This window comes from Orcinus orca, chromosome 13, assembly GCF_937001465.1.
Source record: "Orcinus orca chromosome 13, mOrcOrc1.1, whole genome shotgun sequence".
Lineage (NCBI taxonomy): Eukaryota > Metazoa > Chordata > Mammalia > Artiodactyla > Delphinidae > Orcinus > Orcinus orca.
Window position 1 is genome coordinate 36,797,683 of NC_064571.1, and position 14,436 is coordinate 36,812,118.

General features: G+C 45.2%; 1 protein-coding gene and 1 non-coding gene across 3 annotated transcripts in view; both read left to right on the forward strand.

Moving 5' to 3' along the window:
* Positions 1-14,436, forward strand: part of SPRED2 (sprouty related EVH1 domain containing 2) — a 122,963-nt gene that overhangs the window by 103,317 nt on the left and 5,210 nt on the right. For both annotated transcript variants that reach the window (XM_033400390.2, XM_004277000.3), the window contains exon 5: positions 13,777-13,926. In XM_033400390.2, the coding sequence (XP_033256281.1) occupies positions 13,777-13,926 (150 nt within the window). The remainder of the gene's footprint in view (positions 1-13,776; positions 13,927-14,436) is intronic.
* TRNAG-GCC (transfer RNA glycine (anticodon GCC)) lies at positions 4,313-4,385 on the forward strand. The gene has a single exon. It is a non-coding gene; the product is annotated as a tRNA-Gly (tRNA).

Sequence of the window (14,436 nt, forward strand, 5' to 3'; positions counted from 1 at the left end):
AAAGAGTTAGCTGGAAATGTTTGGCTTGCAAGGAGGTGAGAATACCTGTAGACGTGCCAACTCCTCAGCATTCTAGGTCTTGGAATTGGAAGGGATTTTTTCATGTCAGCTGAGCCAGCCTCCTTCCTTCTGGCAAACAAAGTAGGATTTGCCTCATTTTATAGACACAAGTCGTGCAGTCAGATGGGCGACTTGCCTAAGATGACACAGCCAGTTCATAGTGGAGGAGCAACGAACACCATCTCCTCGTTCATCCCGTTCACCACTGCCGTTTTGCTCTGCATTTGTTGAATAATTATATTTATGGTATTTCAGCTGCTCTATTTTTATATGTCAGTCTTATGCAAGAGTTATGTTTTAGGTTCTCCTGGACCCAAGTTGGAAAGGGGAGAAGAGATAAGAGGATAAATATGTAACCAGTGCCCCGTGTGGCCCATTCATGTGACGGACTTGGAGCCCGAGTGTGTGTTACAGCCTAGAAGTCCGCAGAATAGCAATAGGAAGTCCGGCCCTATATGAGGTTTTTTTTTCTTTTTTTCTTTTTTATTTATTTGGTTCTGCCGGGTCTTAGTTGCGGCACGCGGGATCTTTTAGTTGCGGCACGCGGGATCTTTTAGTTGCGGCACGCGGGATCTTTTAGTTGCGGCACGCGGGATCTTTTAGTTGCGGCACGTGGGATCTTTAGTTGTGGCATATGAACTCTCAGTTGCGACATGTGGGATCTAGTTCCCTGACCAGGGATTGAACCCGGGGCCCCCTGCATTGGGAGTGCAGAGTCTTAGCCACCGGACCACTAGGGAAGTCCCTATAAGGTTTTGATTTATTTTCCCACCTCCAAGGTTTATTCTCCCACCTCAGTATTGCTTCTGGATTTGGGCAGCACTTCTCAATAGAGATTCCTAATGAACCCCTCACACTTCACAGCATCCATCCTATGTAACAAGTTAACTTCTCTCTTGTGCACCTAGAATAGCACTAACTGTGTACCGTCATTTGCAGAATCGAGAAGAGTCATTCATAGCATTTTGTGTGGGTTGGAATTCTCTCCTAGAACCCAGTTAAGAAAGGCTGGCTGGGATATATGTATACATATAGCTGATTCACTTTGTTATAAAGCAGAAACTAACACACCATTGTAAAGCAATTATACTCCAGTAAAGATGTTAACCAGCCTTTCTTTTTTTTTTCTTTTTTTGTTTATGTTGTGGTGTTTCATCGTCCTTTAATTGTTTAGGTAGGCAGTCCTCCTTCACGTAGGAAAAATGTCTTTTACAGCATTGTCAGATTTTAGCCATGTTTTTGCCCAGACTGGAAAACGTGGTTCTTCCTCGTGCCCTATGCTTGAACCCTTGATATCCTGTTCCTCACAAGCTGCATTTGATTACTTTCTGGTTATTCAGAGCAGTTGCTCCTAATGACATCTCCAACACCTCCTGTCCACTTCAGGTATTTTCTAAAGCGTGGCTAGAACATGTGGTTGAAACCAAAGTATGAAGCAGCAGTTTGTCTTAGGTGAGCTTTTGAGTCTTTGCAAGTTGTGGTTATTTTCATTCTTGATTAAGTAGAAAAAAATGAATTTGTGGAACTCTGTAAATATCAAGCTTTCACTTATAGAAGCAGAAGACTGCAGCATACCACAAAATTTTCCTTTTCTTGAAGAGTTTTTTCCACCTAATCCATCCCCAACACACATTAAAACTGAAGGCAAATCTACCAGTTTTGTAATAAATGGGGTTCGTTTACTGATTTTCTAAGAAAGGGGATGTTTTTAAAAGGTAAAGTGGCATATGACTCCTGTTTGTGCAGAGTTTGGAAGTTGGGGGGAGGCCAGGAGTCTAAACTTGGTTCTGCCATTAATTAGCTGTGATCATTGATCCTTTTGGACTCAATACCTTCCCAGGGTGAAATATTTCCTTTGAGTTTCTGTTTGCTGGCCCAAGGGGAGGAGAAGGAAAGGCACTGTGGCGTGGAGCTATCCCTGGCACTGTGCCCTGCACTTTCATGTACGTTACTGTATTTGGTCCTCACAGCTGACCATGAGGTACTTATTGACACTTCCATTTCTGCAGATAAAGTCCCCAAGGCTCAGAGAGGTGAAGCAACTTGTGCTCAGTTCCATACACTGTTCACCTAGAATGCAAACCCCAAATCTGCTTGCTGACTTTCAGAGAACTTTAAGAAAAGGAAATATTTATTCAATAAGTTTCAATAGATTTCGCATATGAAATATACCAGATTCTCATCATTGCCAAAGAGCCGCCTAAATAATGGACTTTTCAACTAGCACATTGGCTTAAAACCTCAACTGACTTCTTCAGTGGCACTATGGGGTTCTCTTGTGCCCGCCTGAGAGCCCCAGTCACATTTTAGAAGATCAGTTGATCAAAAATGTTTCTGTTGGGCTTCCCTGGTGGCGCAGTGGTTGAGAGTCCGCCTGCCGATGCAGGGGACACGGGTTTGTGCCCCGGTCCGGGAAGATCCCACATGCCGCGGAGCGGCTGGGACCGTGAGCCATGGCCGCTGAGCCTGCGCGTCCGGAGCCTGTGCTCCGTAACAGGAGAGGCCACAACAGTGAGAGGCCCGAGTACTGCAAAAAAAAAAAAAAAAAAAAAAAGTTTCTGTTGTCTTTACCCTTGGAATTAAGGGATTGGGATAGAGTGGTGCAGGAACAGAATAAGTAAAAGAGAAAATAGGTTGAAAATGTAAATTACCTCTACAGAGTTTGACTAGTGGAACTAATCTATGGCGGTTTGTTAAGAAAAGCAAAAATGTTTTGGAGGAAGGACAGCTATGCTTTGTGGATGACACCAGGGAGCGGCGTCCCATTAATGCTGCTGGCTGAGACCCAGCACTGCATGGGGTGGCATGGAAGTTCTCAGAAGATGGGTGGGAGCTGCTTTATCTTCTGAATGCCAGTAATTATCAAGCTCACATTGCACAGTAAGAGGAGGATCTTTTTATTCAACACGTAATACCTACAGTGGCTAAATTAAAGCAATTAAATGTCTAAGGTTCAAACAAAAGCTTTGAGATGCTCTCAATTTCAGGAAGCCCAAAGGCATTTTGGTAGTCCACCAACTTGTGTCTTTCTTCACTTACACATGTATCATCTCATCTTTTTAAGCTGTGGATAGTAATATACTACTATTTCCATTTTATTAATTCATGCAGAGTACATGTTCAAGGTTACCTGAAACCCACTTCCTGATCACAGCCCTGCCAGTGAAGCTAAGCTGTGGGTTTATCAGAGTCCTTTCCTTTCATGTCAAAATTTCACCTAATTTCAAAATTTAGAAACATAAAACTTTTTCCTATAAATTTATTTATTTTTATTTTTGGCTGCATTGGATCTTCGTTGCTACGTGCGGGCTTTCTCTAGTTGTGGCGAGCGGGAGCTACTCTTCGTTGCAGTGTGCTGGCTTCTCTTGTTGCGGAGCATGGGCTCTAGAGTACGCAGGCTTCAGTAGTTGTGGCGCGCAGGCTTAGTTGCTGCACGGCGTGTAGGACCTTCCCGGACCAGGGCTCGAACCCGTGTCCCCTGCATTGGCAGACGGATTCTTAACCACTGCGCCACCAGGGAAGCCCCAAAACTTGTGTTTTTTTTGTGTGTGGGAATTTTGGTTTTGTTGTTGTTTTTCACCGTAGAAGAATGCCCACTTTATCTATCCTCCGGGTCCTGGACAGAATAATGTCTTAGAGTCTAGGACAGAGTCATCTCCTTTCCCCCCACCAGCAGCCTCTTAGACCCACACTGCCTGCTAGCTGGAGCTGTAAAAGATTTCCTGCTCTGCTTGCCTCTTTGAAAGAGGACACCTGGAACCAATGTAGGCCCTGAGGACAGGTGAGCCAGTGCGACCTGTTGACAGAATGGGGGACAAGTTCCTGTTTACCAAAGGGAAAAGGATTAGCCATAGGCCTGCCAGTCTAACAGCTACTGGGGGGAAAGGCTTGCTTTGCTGAAGAGTTAGAAACGACAACTCAGTGCCAAACCACCGGAGCCGGCAGTCTCCTGATGCCCAGAACAGTTTACTGTCTTCTGAGAGGCAGAAGGTGCCCAGACTTCCATGAGATCAGTCTCATCTCCCAGCCCAAGGCTGAGGAGAATGCTATATACTTATATATAATTGCACATGTGCATACATGCTTTTTAAAAAAATAAACTGGAAGCCCCTGCAATAAGAAGAATATTGAATATTGCTTTGGTTGTATCAGTGGCTGAAATCTATTTTGGTGGTAGATTGCAGTAAAAATAATACAAATTGGGGTCATAACTACTAGCTAGCTGTCTTTAAAAATTCAAAACATCGGGAATTCCCCGGCAGTCCAGTGGTTAGGACTCTGCACTGCCACTGCAGGGGGCCCAGGTTCGATCCCTGGTCAGGGAACTAAGATCCTGCACAGGGCGCGGGGTACAGCCAAGAAAAAGAACTTCCGCAGCATCTACAAGACAGGGCAGAATTCTGCTTTTGTCAGCCTGAATTAATCCTGCAGCTTTTTTTCCTATGTGGTGATGACTTCTTATTTTATTTACTTTTTATTGAGGTATAGTTGGCATACATCCTGTGGCTCTCGACTCAACTAAGCAATAGTCTTAGACTCCTCTGTAACGCTCTGAGGAGGAAGCCAGAACGATTACACAGAAAAGTTTTAGAACTCAAACAGCCCTTGGAGATCATCCAGGGCGACTCCCTCTTTTACACATGAGGACACTGTGGCCCGCAGAGGTTAACACCTGGCCCAAGACACGTGGCCTAGCCTGGCCTAGAGTCGAGGTTTCCCAGTTCCCTCCGAGGAGTGCTATTTTTGCTTAACGTTTCTGTATGATTCCTGGATGGCGCAGATTCGCTCCTTAAAGAGTTTCTTCACTTCGTTTTCTATGCCTTATTCAAAACACATAGGCCTGTCACTCCCCAGAAATGGCTGCTCGGATCAGGCTTGGCTCTACAAGCTGCGTGTTCACATCAGCTCATGTGCTCCTGGGGATACAGAGAGGATCAAGCAGCTGTACTTGTTTGCTTGCCTCTCTGGAGGTGGCATCCGTCCCATGTGTCTCCATCCCCAAGAGAGAGAAGAAAATTAATGGTTGGTTGCCAGCCTCCCGGTGTTTTCCCTACCAGTGTGGACTTGATCAGGCTGGTCGTGTCTCTATTTTATTAAGGTTGGAGGGGCCCACTCTATCATGTTAGTGCCCTCTGACTCTTGCTTCCACCTCCTTTCCCTTTCTTTTCTCAGCCTCCTGTGCTTCCTTATTAAACTCTTGTCTCAGATTACTGCCTTTAGGACCAGGCCATGCAAAGCTTATTACTCAAAATACGTGTTTTAATATAACCACAGAAAAATTTGAAAATGTAGTCAAAGGTATACCCCTTAAAAGGGGGACCAAATTTAGGTGGTTAAGAAACGTAACTCCCATACATAAAATAGATAAGCAGCAAGGATGTACTGTATAGCACAAGGAACCATATTACATATCTTGTAATAACCTATAATGGAAAATAATCTGAAAAAATGTATGTGTCTGAATCACTTTGCTGTACACCTGAAACTAACACAATATTGTAAATCAACTGTACTTCAATTTTTTTTTTTTAAAGAACTTCCATGTTATAGATATTGTTCCAAAGTATAGAAAAAGGTAGAACACTGCCTAGCTCAGCTGACAGGACTAGCGTAACCCTGCTGCAAAAATTAGCAAGATGAGCTCAAGTAGAGGAAAAACAGGGGCCAAACTCACTTATGAATCTAGACATAACGTTTTAAAGTAAAATATTACCAAATCACGTCAAATATTTATAAAACAAATGTAATGAAAGACCAGTAGAGTAGATCGTATCCCAGGCATGCAAAGATGGTTTATATTCGCAAAGTTTAACTGTTTGATCCATGCATTAATGAAACAGGTGAGAGACTGTAGTCATCTCAATAGACACAGAAAAACCATCTGGTTACATCCAACATCTTTTGGTGAAAACTCTTAGCAATCTAGAATCCAAGGAAACTTTTGGAACTTTATAAATTTATTTATTTATTTTTGGCTGCTTTGGGTCTTAGCTGCTGCACACAGGCTTTCTCTAGTTGCGGCGAGCGGGGGCTACTCTTCGTTGCAGTGCGCGTGCTTCTCACTGCGGTGGCTTCTCTTGTTGCGGAGCATGGGCTCTAGGAGCATGGGCTTCAGTCGTTGTGGCATGAGGGTTCAGTAGTTGCGGCTCGCAGGCTCTAGAGTGCAGGCTTAGTAGTTGTGGCGCACGGGCTTAGTTGCTCCGCGGCATGTGGGATCTTCCTGGCCCAGGGCTTGAACCCGTGTCCCCTGCATTGGCAGGGGGATTCTTAACCACTGTGCCATCAGGAAAGTCCAAAACTTTGGGAACTTTATAATCACTCCAGTTATCTGGAAACATTATATATAACAGAGAATCATTAGAAGTCCCACCAAAGTTAGGTTCAAGACAAACAGAGACATTCTGGTTTTCCATATCATGCTGGAAACCCTGGCAAAATGTAGTAAGGCAAGAAAAAGGTGGTACAAATATTGGAAAGGAGACCAGACTATCTTTTGTGGGTGACAGGATTTGCTTAGAAAAGTCCAGAGAATCACTGGATAAAGCATTTGAATTTTTATGAGTTAAGCAAGGGGACCCGATCACAGGATCAGTAACTTTTCTATATAATCAGTAGTGACTGTTTAGAAAATGGAAATGCTTAATCTCATTTCGTTTTTGCAGTAACCCTGAGGACAATTTTTGCTCCATTTTGCAGATGTGAAAACTGGAGTTAGAGGTCACCTTGACCAAAATCAGACAACTTATAATTAGCAGAGAATTGATTCAAATCCAGTCTGCCTGGGCTGAGACCCTGTTTTTTAGCATTATAACATTCCATCGCATTTCTGTTGTTCAGTGCCTCATGTTAGGTTACAGCCTTCTTAATTGGACATCTTTTTGACAGAGCATTGACACTGAGCTGGAGTCGAACGCAAACCCGGAGGCAAGTTTTTTTGGCGGGTACATTTGCAGGTGACAGTGGTTGTGCGCACTGCTTCCGGTCACACGGGACCTCCTACAAGTGGGCGGCGCCGCAGTGGCAGTGTCTGGCCTTGTTCACAGTGGGTGGCATCAAAGGCTGGCACTGCCTGCTCTGACTCAGGAAGCCTGCCGCTGAAGCCACCCCACTAAGGAGCCTGAGGTCCCCAAGCACAGAGGACCTCTGCTTTTGTTCTTCTTGAGCTCAAACCTGCAGCACTTCCGAGATTCCCTCGCCCCACCACCAAGGCGAGCTGAAAACGCAGCCAGTCTTTCCAGGTGGAAGGTGAAGCTCTCCGATTGGTAGGTTGGTGGGTGTCATTAGCTTGTGCACACAAGTAACAGAGACATGTTCTAGAATCTTGCTTGTTGATGTGCGGATGTGCACAGCCTAGTGGCTGCTTTTCTCCACGAGCAGGGAAGGGGGCACCAGTCCAGAGGTACGTGTGATGAAAGGTTTTTCCTCTCGCCTCTCTTGGAGATACCCTGATAGTACATTCCTTCTGTTGGTAGGTCACTTGAGCCTCTTGACAAGATTTATCTGATAGCAGAGACGGGAAGCCTCAGCTTCCGATGGAACCTCTCCTGCGTGCTCTAAGCCCAGAGCAGGCTGGCGGCAGGAGGCTGTGGGCCGGGCTGGGACCTCCCCGCAGGAGGCGGTAAACTGGGGGCACACCTCAGCCTTCTGGCTTCACGGCTCCTCTGTACAGTTTTGTTGTCAGAGTAGGAGAATTCGAAAGGCCTTTCTCATTCTCACGTTCTCTGAATTGTCAGAAAATTGTCCAGGAACTTTGCACTTTACAGTGGGAAGAGGCTGGCCGGGGCTGGGGAGGAAAGATGGGAGCATTGGAAGGGAGAGTCTGATTGGCTGAGGAGTACTAGGAAATACCGGCTGTGCCCCATTTCTCAGTATGACTTTCCCTACATTGTTAACCTGGACACAGGTCACAGAAAACAGGATGGATTCAGGTGACTAACACCAGGTGAGGGATGTGTTAAGAGAACTAAATGGCAAGTGTGTATTACAGTGTTTAGTACGAGGGTAGCTTCTAACCTAAGACGTGCCTGGCACACGGGTGTTGGATAAGAGTTTAACCCTTGAGATTTGAATCATACTGAAGGGCCCTTATCTACTGATTCAGAAAGTATTTATTGAGATCTGTAGAAACCTTTGTATTCTTAACATCTTTATTGGAGTATAATTGCTTTACGATGGTGTGTTACTTTGTGCTTTATAACAAAGTGAATCAGTTATACATATACATATGTTCCCATATCTCTTCCCTCTTGTGTCCCCCTCCCTCCCACGCTCCCTATCCCACCCCTCCAGGCGGTCACAAAGCACCGAGCTGATATCCCTGTGCCATGCGGCTGCTTCCCACTAGCTATCTACCCTACGCTTGGTAGTGTATATATGTCCATGCCTCTCTCTCGCTTTGTCACACCTTCCCCTTCCCCCTCCCCATATCCTCAAGTCCATTCTCTAGTAGGTCTAGTAGGACACAGTCTTTATTCCTGTTATACCCCTAGGTTCTTCATGACAGTATTTTTTTTTCTTAAACTCCATATATATGTGTTAGCATACGGTATTTGTCTCTCTCCTTCTGACTTACTTCACTCTGTATGACAGACTCTAGGTCTATCCACTTCATTACAAATAGCTCAATTTCGTTTCTTTTTATGGCTGAGTAATATTCCATTGTATATATGTACCAGTAATATTCCATTGTATATATGTACCACATCTTCTTTATCCATTCCTCCGATGATGGACACTTAGGTTGTTTCCATCTCCGGGCTATTGTAAACAGAGCTGCAGTGAACATTTTGGTACATGACTCTTTTTGAATTATGGTTTTCTCAGGGTATATGCCCAGTAGTGGGATTGCTGGGTCATATGGTCGTTCTATTTGTAATTATTTAAGGAACCTCCATACTGTTCTCCACAGTGGCTGTATCAATTTACATTCCCACCAACAGTGCAAGAGAGTTCCCGTTTCTCCACACCCTCTCCAGCATTTCCTGTTTCTAGATTTTTTGATGATGGCCATTCTGACTGGTGTGAGATGATATCTCATTGTAGCTTTGATTTGCATTTCTCTAATGATTAGTGATGTTGAGCATTCTTTCCTGTGTTTGTTGGCAGTGTGTATATCTTCTTTGGAGAAATGTCTATTTAGGTCTTCTGCCCATTTTTGGATTGGGTTTCTTGTTTTTTTGTTATTGAGCTGCATGAGCTGCTTATAAATTTTGGAGATTAATCCTTTGTCAGTTGCTTCATTTGCAAATATTTTCTCCCATTCTGAGGGTTGTCTTTTTGTCTTGTTTATGGTTTCCTTTGCTGTGCAAAAACTTTGAAGTTTCATTAGGTCCCATTTGTTTATTTTTGTTTTTATTTCCATTTCTCTAGGAGGTGGGTCAAAAAGGATCTTGCTGTGATTTATGTCATAGAGTGTTCTCCCTATGTTTTCCTCTAAGGGTTTGATAGTTTCTGGCCTTACATTTAGGTCTTTCATGCATTTTGAGCTTATTTTTGTGTATGGTGTTAGGGAGTGATCTAATCTCATACTTGTACATGTACCTGTCCAGTTTTCCCAGCACCACTTACCGAAGAGGCTGTCCTTTCTCCACTGTATATTCCTGCCTCCTTTATCAAAGATAAGGTGACCATATGTGCGTGGGTTTATCTCTGGGCTTTCTATCCTGTTCCATTGATCAATCTTTCTGTTTTTGTGCCAGTGCCATACTGTCTTGATTACGTTAGCTTTGTAGTATAGTCTGAAGTCAGGGAGCCTGATTCCTTCAGCTCCGTTTTTCTTTCTCAAGATTGCTTTGGCTATTTGGGGTCTTTTGTGTTTCCATACAAATTGTGAAATTTTTTGTTCTAGTTCTGTGAAAAATGCCAGTGGTAGTTTGATAGGGATTGCATTGAATCTGTAGATTGCTTTGGGTAGTAGAGTCATTTTCACAATGTTGATTCTTCCAATCCAAGAACATGGTATATCTCCATCTATTTGTATCATCTTTAATTTCTTTCATCAGTGTCTTATAATTTTCTGCATACAGGTCTTTTGTCTCCTTAGGTAGGTTTATTCCTAGATATTTTATTCTTTTTGTTACAGTGGTAAATGGGAGTGTTTTCTGGATTTCACTTTCAGATTTTTCATCATGAGTGTATAGGAATGCCAGAGATTTCTGTGCATTAATTTTGTATCCTGCTACTTTACCAAATTCATTGCTTAGCTCTAGTAGTTTTCTGCTAGCATCTTTAGGATTCTCTATGTATAGTATCATTGCCATCTGCAAACAGTGACAGCTTTACTTCTTCTTTTCCGTTTTGGATTCCTTTTATTTCCTTTTCTTCTCTGATTGCTGTGGCTAAAACTTCCAAAACTATGTTGAATAAGAGTGGTGAGAGTGGGCAACCTTGTCTTGTTCCTGATCTTAGTGGAAATGCTTTCAGTTTTTCACCATTGAGGATGATGTTGGCTGTGGCTTTGTCATATATGGCCTTTATTATGTTGAGGAAAGTTCCCTCTATGCCTACTTTCTGCAGTTTTTATCATAAATCGGTGTGGAACTTTGTGGAAAGCTTTCTCTGCATCTATTGAGATGATCATATGGTTTTTCTCCTTCAGTTTGTTAATATGGTGTATCACGTTGATTGATTTGCATATATTGAAGAATCCTTGCGTTCCTGGAATAAACCCCACTTGATCATGGTGTATGATCCGTTTAATGTGCTGTTGGATTCTGTTTGCTAGTATTCTGTTGAGGATTTTTGCATCTATGTTCATCAGTGATATTGGCCTGTAGTTTTCTTTCTTTGTGACATCCTTGTCTGGTTTTGGTATCAGGGTGATGGTGGCCTCATAGAATGAGTTTGGGAGTGTTCCTCCCTCTGCTATATTTTGGAAGAGTTTGAGATGGATAGGTGTCAGCTCTTCTCTAAATGTTTGATAGAATCCGCCTGTGAAGCAGTCAGGTCCTGGGCTTTTGCTTGTTGGAAGATTTTTAATCACAGTTTCAATTTCAGTGCTTGTGATTGGTCTGTTCATATTTTCTATTTCTTCCTGATTCAGTCTTGGCAGGTTGTGCATTTCTAAGAATTTGTCCATTTCTTCCAGGTTGTCCATTTTATTTTGAAACCTTTGTATTCTGAGACACCATCCCCTTTTCTCCTGAGTTTGTATGAGTCAGGGCACACTGTCTTACTTGGAATAGTTGTACTCGTATTAATCTCACCCAGATTAACACACAGCAGGCACTGGCGTGGGCTCTCCAGGGTTTGCAAAGCAGCAATGTGGTGCGTTGAGATCCCAACCGCGCTTGGAGGGCAGGGTCTGCATTTCTGTCCAGCTCTGCCAGTGGTTGCCTGCCACCGGTCGGCAGGATCCCGAATTTCTCCAAGTCTCTGTTTTCCTGTGTGTGATGTGGAGACAATATTTTGCCTGCAGTGGTGTTCACATGTAGCCAGGGCCTGGCACATCATAAGTCTTCACATAATGTGAGACTGTTAAGGGTTGTTTGCTTTGTCGTGCTGTCAACTTGCAACCACCGGTGTGTTAAAAGAGGGAGGCAGGATCTCCAAAGACATAAGGAAAGGGTGGGTGAGACTTGGAGGACAGACCAGAGTTTGGAAGAAAGTAAAAATTCTTGTGTATCAGTCTGGTCTCTCTCAGTTGCTGGGATTTGAGGGGTAAATAGCAACTCTTTCCTATCTGAGTTCTGAACCGATTGAGAAAAACGATAGGAGCCCTTTCTTTACTGATGAGGTTAGTGCTGGCTTACACCTGTGGGAAGTGGACATTCCAGGAATGGACCCCAGGATTAGACAGACCTGCCCCACCAGGCACACGTGCGCTGGGGTCTCCACACCCTCCCCGCAGTGGGGTGGGCCCTCGACCTCCAAGTAGACCGCACTGTCCCAAGAATGGTTGCCAGCACATGCAATTTGCCAGTTGGGTGGCTCCCAAGAGGTAGAGGAGGGAAGTAGCAGGCTCTGGACACCCTGTTCCATTCCACCTGATGCAGAGGAGTGAGGCAAGAGAGAGGCCAGGAATGTGATGCAGGTGGAAGGCTGCCACAGAGGAGGAATCGGGAATGGGGGAAAGGTGCACCCAAGGGCCGAACCCAACGCATTCTGGGTTAAATTATCAAAGGGAGTTGGCGCTTATCTTTGGGACATCTTAGGGTGGATCAGGATTCAGGCTTGGAGGGATCTAGAAGCTCAAGCGGTGTCTGCAGGGGCCTTCTTCCCTTGGTTTTGCCTCACTTCATCCTCACACAGTTTCTTTCCCTGCCGCCTCACCAGGATTCCAGGCTTACAGGACCCTTAGCTCTTACCTTCGGAGATAGAGACAGACAGCATCTTTTCTGACCTCTCCATCAGAAATCTCTCCATATTGCCTCAGGGAGGACTGTGTGGGTGTCCGTATCTGAATTAGTCACTGGATTGTGGGACTGGAAACAGCATCAGCCCTGCAGCACATGAACCAAACAGAATCAAAGAAAAATCCAGGAGGCTTGGGTTTCCCAAGGCATGCTGCACGTGTCCACCAGGATTTAAAAATTAACATCAGTTGTGCTGCATAATGGAAATACGGGTGTCTTTTCTTTTTCCTGGATACTTATACTCCCATTTTTCTAAGCATTTATTACTTTATAAATGGGGGGGGAATAACTTTTATAAGTCTATTTGTTTCAACCTGACCTTGCTTTTTGGAGGATCTATGACACGAACAAAAAACAGGAAAATAAAAGGAGATAAATAAGCAAATACGGTAAGGGGAATATAAGAGTGAGAAGCAACAGCAAAGGAGGAGTTCCTAGATATTTACCAGAAACAGGACACCTAGATATCAAGGAAAACCTTTGCATTTATTTGTGAAAAAAAAGGGGCGGGTGGGGTCCATCACTCTAAGGAAGTAGAGGTGTAGTGAGAATTCTGAGGGGCCCTGGTTTCAAAGGCAGTTGTCAGCTGTACTTGACAAAAGTCTTTATGAGCATGTGGCTCCTGGGCCCCAGGGATGTGGAGAGTGACCGTCACCTGGGGTCACCGGGGAGCATGAAGCACTTAGGTGGTGGGCATACAGGGAGGCGAGAGGGCCTGTGCTCTGTCCACAGCCACAGTCCACTCTGATAGCTGATCACCTTCCTAAGACACCATCATGCAGGCTCCAATCTGAACTCGTCGCCTCTACTGGAAAAACAGCTCTGCTCTCCCTCTCCAGAGATGGTGACCCCCAGGCTTGCCTCCGAGCCGAAGATTACAAAATTTCTTCCTGGAAAGCCAGTACCTATGATACCCCCGAGGTATCCTTCATCTCTGAGACGTCCCCAGGCTGGGATTAGCCCCACAAAGGAACATATGGGTTTGATTCTTGCCTGTTTGCATCTCCTCTGCTTACCCGAGGACCTCGCAGCCAGGGCCACAAACAGGTGACCATTCTTGATCCAGCTGGAGCGCACCAGCAGCAGGCCTGGTGCGGTGAGCCCTTCCCCAAAGCCGGTCACTGCTCCCACAGTTTGAGAAAACAAACCCAGCTTTCCAGGGTCTGTGGCTGGGTTTCTCTGCCCGCCGTGTTTAAACAACCTGGCCCTTCAGGGGTCCTCCGGCCTCCCGTAGCCAGGATAAACTCAAGATTCTGGGGAATCCAGCGAGACGCCACCAGTGTGCGTAGACGGTGTGTTAGGTTTTTGTGCGGGTTTGGTTTTTGTTTTTTTAATTAACTCACGGCTATCTCCTTCTACACAGACAGCTACAGACAGTTCTTCTAATTCGTCTCAGAAGAGGGAACAACCTCCTCGCACAGTCTCCTCCCCCACGTCCTGTGAGCACCGGAGGATTTATACCCTGGGCCACCTCCACGACCCATACCCCACGGACCACTATCACCTCGAACAGGTGAGCGGCGGTCTCGTTCCTGGGGGGTCATGGGGTGGGCGGCTCCTGATCCCGGAACAGCCTCCTTCCCCTGGCGTTCAGCCACACGCCAGAGCCTAGGCCTATTCTCCTACTTAGTACCTCCGCCCCCATATTGGAGGTGGTGCAGGCGACTCACCCTCAACGCAGAGTCTTCTGTGCGCCGGGCACCTCGCCAAGCCCTTCATGTGCTTTATCTCCTTTAATCCTCACAAATCACCCACAAGCAGGTCTCCGCATCCCCAGTTGAGAGATGGGGACGCTCGAGGCTTAGGGAGACAGAGTCCCTGCTGGAACAAGATGCAAATGCAGGTCTCCGCTCACGCAGGACACTATGCTACCTCCTGGTAGCATACTGTGCATTAGCATACGCTAACACTATGCGTTCCTGTGTCCAAAGGGCCTCCCGGCTTTGTGTGAAAGCACAGGACTGCGATTGGGACCACAGAATACTGTACACTTGGCTTGAGCACCCTGGCATCGCGGGCTGCA